The 9,244-nt window shown below is 47.2% G+C and overlaps 3 protein-coding genes; 2 read left to right on the top strand and 1 right to left on the bottom strand.

Moving 5' to 3' along the window:
- Positions 1 to 2,085: 2,085 nt before the first annotated feature.
- On the top strand, positions 2,086 to 2,915 carry GSTUM_00001955001 (uncharacterized protein; the record flags this gene model as incomplete). XM_002839195.2 has 4 exons in its annotated part: positions 2,086 to 2,197; positions 2,277 to 2,355; positions 2,427 to 2,684; positions 2,748 to 2,915. The coding sequence occupies 3 exons, from the start codon at positions 2,086 to 2,088 to the stop codon at positions 2,446 to 2,448; spliced, it is 213 nt and encodes a 70-aa protein (XP_002839241.1). The 3' UTR covers positions 2,449 to 2,684; positions 2,748 to 2,915.
- A 346-nt stretch (positions 2,916 to 3,261) lies between these two features.
- GSTUM_00001956001 (uncharacterized protein) lies at positions 3,262 to 4,420 on the top strand. XM_002839196.2 has 3 exons: positions 3,262 to 3,510; positions 3,569 to 3,658; positions 3,720 to 4,420. The coding sequence occupies exons 1-3, from the start codon at positions 3,353 to 3,355 to the stop codon at positions 3,865 to 3,867; spliced, it is 396 nt and encodes a 131-aa protein (XP_002839242.1). The 5' UTR covers positions 3,262 to 3,352; the 3' UTR covers positions 3,868 to 4,420.
- Positions 4,421 to 4,591: 171 nt separating this feature from the next.
- Positions 4,592 to 8,007, bottom strand: GSTUM_00001957001 (uncharacterized protein). XM_002839197.2 has 6 exons: positions 7,910 to 8,007; positions 7,719 to 7,821; positions 6,893 to 7,633; positions 6,173 to 6,835; positions 5,690 to 6,117; positions 4,592 to 5,633 (listed from the first exon to the last, which is right to left on the bottom strand). The coding sequence occupies exons 3-6, from the start codon at positions 7,470 to 7,472 to the stop codon at positions 5,163 to 5,165; spliced, it is 2,142 nt and encodes a 713-aa protein (XP_002839243.1). The 5' UTR covers positions 7,473 to 7,633; positions 7,719 to 7,821; positions 7,910 to 8,007; the 3' UTR covers positions 4,592 to 5,162.
- Between the last annotated feature and the right edge of the window lie 1,237 nt (positions 8,008 to 9,244).

A 9,244-nucleotide genomic window follows, 5' to 3' on the forward strand; every position in this document is an offset into this window, starting at 1 on the left:
CCTTGTTGGCACACCTTGCAAGACCAGTCGGAAAGAACCTCAGCTCGTCTGGCTAAAAGGTCCACTCAACAATGATGATATACCAGTATCTCGGGAGTCTTCCAACTCCTATACTCAGCTGCCGAGAAAAGAAGTAAGCCAAGAGCCTGAGCATGGGGACGATTTTCCATCCTACCATGAATTGGAGGAAAACAGGCTTGCCTACCCATTTCTCACACCCAGCAAAATATTCGAAATAGCAAATGTGAAGTGAACAGAGAGACAGTTCCTTCCCGGAAGCTACCGCATTCACACAGTGATGTATAGGGTTTCGGACGCCATGTACGAATCCCGACATATGCGGTTCCCGCTACGGCTGACATTGTCATTGCGTATCTTGTAATCCTCACGATAGCCGAGTACGCTCTCGTCCTCGTCATTCGGATTGGGACGTGGTAGTGGGTATAGGTGACAGTAGTGGGGAGGGTACGGAAGGTGGTTTTGTGATTTCTAAATGAAAGATGAGATTTTAGACCCTTGAAGGATTAATTGCTTGTATGTACATATATTACCGAGCTTGCTGATTAGGTTGTAGGGCAGTGCGTTCATTCATGATAGTACCAAACACATGTATATAGGATCATTGCCTAGGGCGCTTACCTCATCCGAACTAGTTCGTCCCCCCGAACCTCTTTCGGACTTTGGAGATTCGATCTACGCTGTGCATGGCACTGTTAAAGCCCCCCGACATCCACCACCTCCGGCACTGCCTAAGGCCTCGGGTGGGCCACCCTCCTTACAGTATTAGACTACAGTCTTCACCGTAGTCTCGGCGAAACTGGGGTGGCGAACAGGGGTATTTGGTAGTCAAAAAAGAACTTGTCAAGGTTAGGGTTGCAGAAAATTACTGGTCATTCATCTCTGTTCGCCACCACCCCAGTTTCGCTGCGACTACGGTGAAGACTGTACTCGAGTAGCTTAACAATAAGATGCCCAGGCTTGGTGTAAAAAAAAATAATAGGTTTATAATATTATGTAAAAATACAATACGGCTTGTCTTGAGTTTTGGTATCTAGCTTAACAATAATATGCCCAGGCTTGGTGTATTCAAGTTTTATAGGTTTTGTGGGGGTGCCTAACTTGGTGAAAAATATACATTCTTTTTTTTAGATTATGTTAGCTTTGTGAAAAATATTACTTAGTATTGGAGTTAGTGTAACGATCCCTCCTTGGATGGTTAGTTCTTGGCAACAGGGAACGATACTTCTCTTCTCCTTCTTTTTCTTTCTTCGTCTTACAATAGCACTAGGCCTATGCCTACGTTACTGATAGTACAAGACCTCTGTCTTCTATCGAGAATACCTATCGTAAGCTTTCTCTAACTCTTCTCCATAAAGAGCTTTCCTCTGCATAATGATAAATATTGCAATAAAGATAAAGATCATAAAGGTGTTTTATATTCGTTAAAGTAATATGTAGGAAAAGTACTTAGAACAAAGTATGAAGAACCTATTCTCCTCGGCCACATCCGCCTCCTTATATAGTATTCTTCCCACCCATAGTCATGTGACCCAAAGTGGTCACATGTGCAAAACCAAATCATAACAAACTAATCATGTGACCAAAGTGGTCACATGCTCAAAACCCATGACCTCATAGCAAGGTCATGTACGAAAACTCATAAACTAATCATTACGCAATAAACAAGTCATATGACTCGACTGAGTCATATGCGTGAAACCCATGACCTCATAACGAGGTCATGTGCGAAACATAAATCATATGTGCAAGGAATACCCACAAGGCACACTTACAGGGCATACTCGCCAGGCACACGTCCCATGACTCATATTCGAGTCATGTGCAAAAACATAACAAATCATAACATACTAAGTCATAAGACCCAAATCAGTCATATGCACGAAACAATAACATACCTATGACTCATAATCATGAGTCACATGAAAACCTTTTCCATGCCAAGCCACATTCATGACAGTTAGTGTCTTGTTGGCTTGGTGTGTGAAAAGCTGCCCTTTGTGGGGTTTGCGAGGTTCTTCTACTTGGTGAAAATATGTCTCCCCAGGGGATATGGAACATCTGGTCATGGAGCCAAACCTGGCTCCAAGAGTCTGTTTACAGCTTCAAGATGCTGCTTTGGAGCTGTCCAGAGCATCATCTAAGATCATAGCGAGTGATCTGTCATTTATGCAGAAACGTTAGTGGAGTCTTTCCTGCTTTGGGGTGGATCTCGGAGTTGATGGCGACCCCAGACTACCACACTGGAGTACTTGTAGAGCCCTGCTCCTCCACGAGAAAGCATTCAGAGAAAAGAGGATGCCAAAGTTGTTATCATACTGTCAAGAAGAATGCTAGGTATGGAATCACTCAACACTCAAGCATAGCCAATTCCTACCTTCCCAAAGATCCTCATTTAACCTACATAGCAACCCTACAAATATCATATAATCGATACCGACCTCACCACCCGCAGAACCAATGCCGCAAGATAACACGACACTGGTACTAACACCAACGCCACGGACCTCCGAGGGCAAATACCGCTTCGATGTCCACCCATATCGCAGACGGCAGTGCCAGCGGCCAGACAGATTAAAAGAAACAACTGCCCCCACCGGGAGAACCTACGACTCTCTACCACGTTTGAACACAACGTCTTTTCGAATCCCGAAATCTCCCGAAGGGTAAGTCTAAGGCTGTGCTCCAGCAGAGACAGCGCTAGAAGAGTCGAGACTGAAGTGGTCCAGCATGTCCGACACATGATACGGCATCCGCGGTGGTGATGGTGGTGGTGGTGGTGGTGGTGGTGGTGGTGGTGGTGAATGCGAAGCTGTTTAGTGTCTTCCTTGGATTTCGAGATGTGGTCTGCATGTAGAGTACAATATCATAAGCAGCAAGGTGGCTATTTATTGTGGAACAAACGGAGGCAACGAACACTCTTTTAGAACCTGGAGCGCATAAAGTGCCACGCTCTATGCCATACTTTTATTGTATGATGGCGAACCCCGCTGCCCGTAGGAGCACCACAAACCCACAAATCCCCAGCCTCCAAGCCCACAATCTAAACCCATGCCTGTTTACCCGCACTTCTCCCAATAGAAGTCGCTGGCCAACCCCACCTTCTTGTACCACCACGTTCCGTTGTTTACGCCAAGCTGCCAGAATCTGTAACCCCAGCAACCAGAGCACAAACAAACCCACGAGTACAAATTCCCCTTCCATCCCGCACGAAACTTTCCTTCCATATCCATCACCACTACCACTCAACTCCACACTCACTGCAAGACCATACTTCACCCTCAACCTCAAGCAGCAAAGAAAGGAGAAGAAAAGAAGAAAAAAAACTCCCAAAATGTCAGCTCAACCCCTCACAGACTTAAGCTTGAACCAAGCCCTCGATCCAAACACGAACGAGTCTCCTAGTCCCGTCGTTCAGCAACTTCACCAGGCTGCCCCGAACGCAAGCCTCGAAATGCAGCGTCAGTTGCTTGCGCAGAAGCTCGCAGAGAAGTAAAATATCCCTCTCCCCGGCTTTCCGAGGAGGATACTAATTGTTCGAAAACAACAGAACCACCGGATCCTTCACATCCCCAACAGATGCTATGATGACCCCGTGCACCAAGAAGTTGGCAGCGCATAAGCAGAAAGCTTATGGGAAGTACGTCACCTGTTTCTATGCTTCGTTGGAAAAGTTGGAATGTTAGTTAACGAAGTACCAGGTCCCAACCAAAACTCCTCTCAAAGGCTTTCTCGGGAATCGCTACGGAGGGCAAGGAGAATAAGACTTCCTCCACCTCTACCCCTGTCTCTTCTTCCTCCTTCTCCTCCTCGGGGCTTGGAAAGAATCCCTTCGGTGCGGATTCGTAGTGTCTTCGGTTCATTCGTTAGTTAGTTAGCTAGCTAAAGTCACCTATTTCGCCTCGTTTCGTTTCATGCCCGGAGTCTGCCACGTTACAACTTTCTTTTCTAAACCCCTACTCTTAGTCTTAGTTACTTCGCCGTTTACACCCCACCCGGAAAACTCGCCAAACAAATTGTTGGTCTTTTCCTCCTTTATTGAGTGCAGGGCTTCCGTTATTCATTATTCCCCTACCGTTTTCTTCCTCATACTTTATAGAACGTTCACGAAGTTTCCTTTCCCCTTCATTATTTTCTAGGGTTTGTTCTTTTCTCTTTTCTTTTTTACTGGCTCGGCGCAGAAGCAGGGAGTGGTGTGAAAATGGAGGGGGAAGGGAGGAAAGGGGGGAAAGTTATCAATGATTGTGTATTCTTTTTCGTGCCCGGTGTTACCTTAGTTATACTTTTTTCGCGTGTATCTCTATAGTATGATACCAGTATCCTATGTCTTTTTTCTCCCTCCTCCTTTTCTCCCCCAGCTCTGTCTTCTTGACCATAAGTAATTGAGATGGTGTATTTCCTTCTTCCTTGGATCACTTGAGTTTGGATTCGCAAATTTTGCATGATATATCACTCGGGTTGGAAATTAGTTAGGAAGCCATATGTGATCTATGGTATCATACAGGGTAAGCAATGTCCACCACTCGGTAATGATCACTCCAACTTAAAGAGTCAAGCCAGTCAGTCAGTACAGCATGTTATACTCTATCAAATTCTTCTACCTACACAACACACAAAGAATAAAGAGTCCATAGACCAATCAAAGTAAAAATGACCCAACGCAATAGAACAAAGCACGAATGTCACAAACACCAGCATGCAGGCATAGCCTTCAGGTATTCAAACGCAAGACAAACCGGAAAAGAGAAAAGAAATTGAACTGAATTAGATTGGGCTGGATTTGCGCTGAACTGAACTGAACTAGACCCAAACTAACGCCGCGGCATCACCAACTTGCGATGTTCTATTAACTGTACTTTCGATTTTGATTTTTTTTCCCTCTCTGTCGTAGAAGGTGGAAAATAAAAGCGGGAAAATGAAAATGGGAGAGGTGATACGAGGGAGAGAACGAAGGAGGCGGAAGGCAATCGCGAGCTTTTTTCTTAGAAATGATGGATTGGTATTTGAAAGAAAAGGAGGAGTATGGGAGGAAAGAAAAGTAATGACCCAGACCGAACGAAAGAGACCTCCCAGAGGAAGAAAAGAAGAAGTAAAAAAAGAGTAAAAGGGTCCATTTAACACTTCAGTCCCCGGTAAAGCGCAGACTAAACCTTCCCAACAAAGTCGGCAAACTCAATGTGTTCGCTGTCAACATCCTTCATGTCCTGATCGAGATCCCTTTCGCGGTCCTTGGAATCAAGATGGAAGGCCATAGCGACCGGGGAGATTCCGCCCCTCTCCTGCATTTCCCCACCTCCAGGCTGGGGAAGGTCTATTTTTTTGCCGATGGCATTGTCTCCTCCAGTAGTAGTAGGTTGACTATTTCCGCTTCCTATGCCCTCCATCATCTCGATTTCGTTTCCGCTCAAACTATTTTTACGACTAACTTCGGGGGTTGCATTTCCCAGGGTAGCACTACTTCGGGAAGACGAAATCTTCTTTGGGGAGAAGCCTGCACCTGGAGAAGAGCTCGCACCCTCATCTTCCGCGTCGAGCCAATCGTTATGCCGCTTTCGGCCTGGGGAGTTTGGCAGCAGTTCCGCTTTGAAGGCGGCGTTATCACGGTCGACAAATGTCTACAAACATTAGTAAGGGGGACCTATCTATTAATATTGGCAATTTTTAATCATACCTGAAGAGGACCCGGTAAGGAGGTGTCAATCCCTTCGCCGAAATTCAACGCCTCGTCATTCGCATAAACTAGTAGGATAGCGCCTTCTCCGGTAGTTTTAATAGCATCCATCACCTTCTCTTCAGTCACCTTCTCAACCTTGTAATTCAGAGTAGGCGTGGTATCCCATCCGGTTGTTGGTGCCCTTGGTGCCCAGCTAATGCACCACCACTGCTCCCCTGATGGGCCAGTGGATGAGCCAGAGTTTTGACCTTCCTCCAAGTCAGATGATCGGAGGAGAGTGAAGGTAGTAGAGCTCTCCGGAGATACTCCGCGCAGTGTATACCTTGTCAGTGGAGGAAGTGAAGGATCGAGCTCTTTAGGTGAAGTAAGTGATGACCTTAGTTTTACTAGGGTCTCCTGGGCTTCTTCCTTCTTCTTTGCCAATGCTATACAACAATTGGAATTAGTTTACTACATCCCGCTTAGCCGATGGTTGTTTACCTTCAAGTTTCACGTCAAGTTGGCGAATGACGTCCTCCAACATGGCAAGAACAGCACTTGACTCCGACTGAACTCCATTAGCAATCCCAGCCGAAGCTCCACGATTCCCTTCAGTCGCGTAATGCTCGGCAAGGATCGACAAAAGTTCTCGAGGTTGGGGCACACTCTGGAGCTCGTGATAGGTACCCTCGTTCACCTGCATCCCCTTTAGCTTATCTTCTTGGAGTTCTATTTCCCCTATGATGTTCCTCTGTTCCTCAATCTTCCTTCTAACTTCCCACATAGGTTCCGTCCAAGCTTGGGTATACCTGTCAGGATACAAAACGGTTGGGATTGCAATTGGGCAACTATTAAATATCCCGTTGTCAGAGGGTTTAATTTGAGCACAGATGACGGGGGCGAATTTGACGAAAACATCTGTCTCATCGTCCGGCGGAAAAACAATTGAGTCTAGCATATCGTAAAGGGTGGTCTCGCCAATTGTAGGAGCAACGAGTTCCATAATCTGGAAAGCCTCTCTGTTCATCAAGGCCTCGTCCGTTGCACCTCGGATGCATTGAGTGGCTTCGGAAAAAAATGTACAGCTGTACTTCCCTTCAGCAGGCTCCAGAGTAGCTTTTTGGATTGCTCTTATCCATGAACGAAAGAACGTCGCAAGGGTAGCTACAGAATTAATTGTTATTAAACCCTCAGAAAATTCTGGCGATGTACCAGACTCACAGGTTTGATTGTGCTCTTGATAGCATGGGTTCATGGCTAAGCTCTCCACACTTCCATAAGCCCTCATTGTACCATCCAAAAAGGCCATTAACCTTTGAACTTCTATAACCTCTTCCGTGATTTCCGGTTCATCGGTCTCCTCATCGCCAGTATTAGTGACCCTTAAGATTCTAATCTGCTGGCCATTCCACCACTGATCATCATGTCCATAGTCACGATCAAGACAGTCGCTAGCAAGCATAGACTCCCTAGCAGCCGGGATACCATGTAGAATCGTTAGCAGGGCGGCTATATTGCTGCCAGAGTTTGCCGGCCTAAGAAATGCCGGATCTCCTGGTTTACGCTTGCGCTCTGATGGGCCTGGATCTAGGAATATCTCATGGGTCGTGGTTAGAGCCCAATTTTGTGGGTTATATTCCCGATTCGGATTTGCCGGTTGAAGATAGGAGGTAGCTGGGGAAGTACGTGTCCCAGTTATCCCAGTCTCCTGTGCTCCATAATCACCGGTATGGGCACCAGAGCCCTCCATGGAGGCAGCCAGAGCTCGAGCCAAATCTCGATCAGAATCTGTTGTTTCCATCCATGAGTCCTCTGGCCCTGGCCAAGGAGGAAGAAAGACAATCTCACTACCTTGATAACCCGCCGAGCCCCCCGCCCTGTTTGATACCCTGGATGGTGGTCTGGACTTCGTCCCCTCATACCCACTTCCAACGTGAACATCTGGTGCTTGTATTTGGAACTCTAGAATGTGACACAAAGTCAGTTCGTTCGCTACAGCCCCAAAAACAACAAGGCCTCAATCCCCCTTTGCCGAGCTATGCCGTACCGGATTGAAGGTTGTTATCGTAGCTATGGCCGATTTGGGTGCTCGGGTTCCCATCCCGGTCAGCATCAAACAGAGATGCGTCCCAATTGTAGTCCTCCCTTGCCTAGAGGGCCCTCCAAATACCGTCAGTCGGTCAGTACAACCCAAGAGCGCGGAGCGGTGGAGACCGAGCCGCAGTGCGGGGGTTTCACCTTCTGCAAATCCCCGCCACCGTAAAAGTAATCGGCTGCCCGTACGAGGTCGTTATTACATGCCTAGTAAAGCCGGTAAGTTTTTGTTGCGATTAGCGAGACGGCGAGAGGGGGTATATTGTATCGCGAAGTGATTACAACAATGGCGTTGGTCTTGGGGAAGGGGAGCTCAACGCACGTTCAAACAAGCCAGAGCATCAGACCGCTCAATACCGAGAATTGCTAATTCCGCAACCGCCTGCTCTATATTGAAGGCCGCCATTTAACGAGAAGGAGAGTAGGAGAAAGATCTCCTCCCCTCCCAAAGATAAAGGGAACAATCTGGCGATAAAGGGATGTGGGGGTTTTTTTTTCTTTTTTTCTCCCTTCTTTTCTTCTTTTCTTTTTCTTTTGCTGTCGTGATCAGACTTTGATGTTGTATCGCAGGTACAGATGTTAGCTTACAAAAAGAGAGACCCCGGACCGCACGAGGTTGGCCTTCGACAAGTGATGCTGAAATGCCAAGAAACGGAGCGGGGAGGGTGAGTTTTCGCGGGGTGCGCTTAGTCTACGGTAGGTGTGATACTGTACTGTAGCAAGAAGGGAGAGAAGGGGTGAGTGGGAGAGAGGGAGGGAGAGAACCGTTGGTCGCCGATTGCGGATCGATCTTATCCCACCGTTTTCTACCACTTCCTCCTCGCACCTCCAATCATATCACCCGTCCCGACCAGTACTGTGCGTGGTGCCGTATATGAGAATATTGTATTCGATTAGAGTACTATAGAATAGCCTACCGTATCATACGAGGATGCAGGTGATTTTGCATACTCGAGTACCGTCCTTTACCCTGCCCATACAGAACAATTCAGCATTATAGTAAGTTACCATCTTCAATCTGTATCACACAACCAACCACTCAAAAAAAAACATCACACATCTAACAGGAATCCCCCTGTTCACGCTCCCTCCGCTTATATCTCCATCACGATTCGTGGGATAAGTTAGGCTCGCACTCGTCTCATCTCCAAGCGAAAACCCCGTTACCAGAGTACGGATACTCCCGAACTTTAGCTACATCCCACCTGCCACCCCCCCCCTCCCGCCCATGAGAACATCGTGCGACCAACCCCAGTTACAAAGTACCGGTACCTCGAACATACACTTCGATCCATGTGTGAACTGTAACCGCTACCAGAAAGCCACAACAACCAACCACATTCCCCAATCATGAACCTCTAAAACCTTCTTCTTCCTCTTCTTCCTTGCCCCTCCCCCCCTCCCTCTCCCTTCCAACCGAGCGGGGGGCGCGCGTGGGATACCTGGCCTCGTAGTTACATCTCAGTGTTGGCGGTAATC

Source organism: Tuber melanosporum (genome assembly GCF_000151645.1).
Source record: "Tuber melanosporum whole genome shotgun sequence assembly, scaffold_316, strain Mel28".
In the NCBI taxonomy this organism is placed as follows: Eukaryota; Fungi; Ascomycota; class Pezizomycetes; order Pezizales; family Tuberaceae; genus Tuber; species Tuber melanosporum.

Bases quoted from the DNA above. Each gene is read 5' to 3' on its own strand.
- GSTUM_00001956001 (XM_002839196.2), top strand. From the start codon at position 3,353: ATGTCAGCTCAACCCCTCACAGACTTAAGCTTGAACCAAGCCCTCGAT. The intron at 3,511-3,568 runs GTAAAATATCCC...CGAAAACAACAG, and splicing joins GCGCAGAAGCTCGCAGAGAA to AACCACCGGATCCTTCACAT. The intron at 3,659-3,719 runs GTACGTCACCTG...ACGAAGTACCAG, and splicing joins AAGCAGAAAGCTTATGGGAA to GTCCCAACCAAAACTCCTCT.
- GSTUM_00001957001 (XM_002839197.2), bottom strand. From the start codon at position 7,472: ATGGAAACAACAGATTCTGATCGAGATTTGGCTCGAGCTCTGGCTGCC. The intron at 6,836-6,892 runs GTGAGTCTGGTA...TTAATTCTGTAG, and splicing joins TCAAGAGCACAATCAAACCT to CTACCCTTGCGACGTTCTTT. The intron at 6,118-6,172 runs GTAAACAACCAT...ATTGTTGTATAG, and splicing joins ACTTGACGTGAAACTTGAAG to CATTGGCAAAGAAGAAGGAA.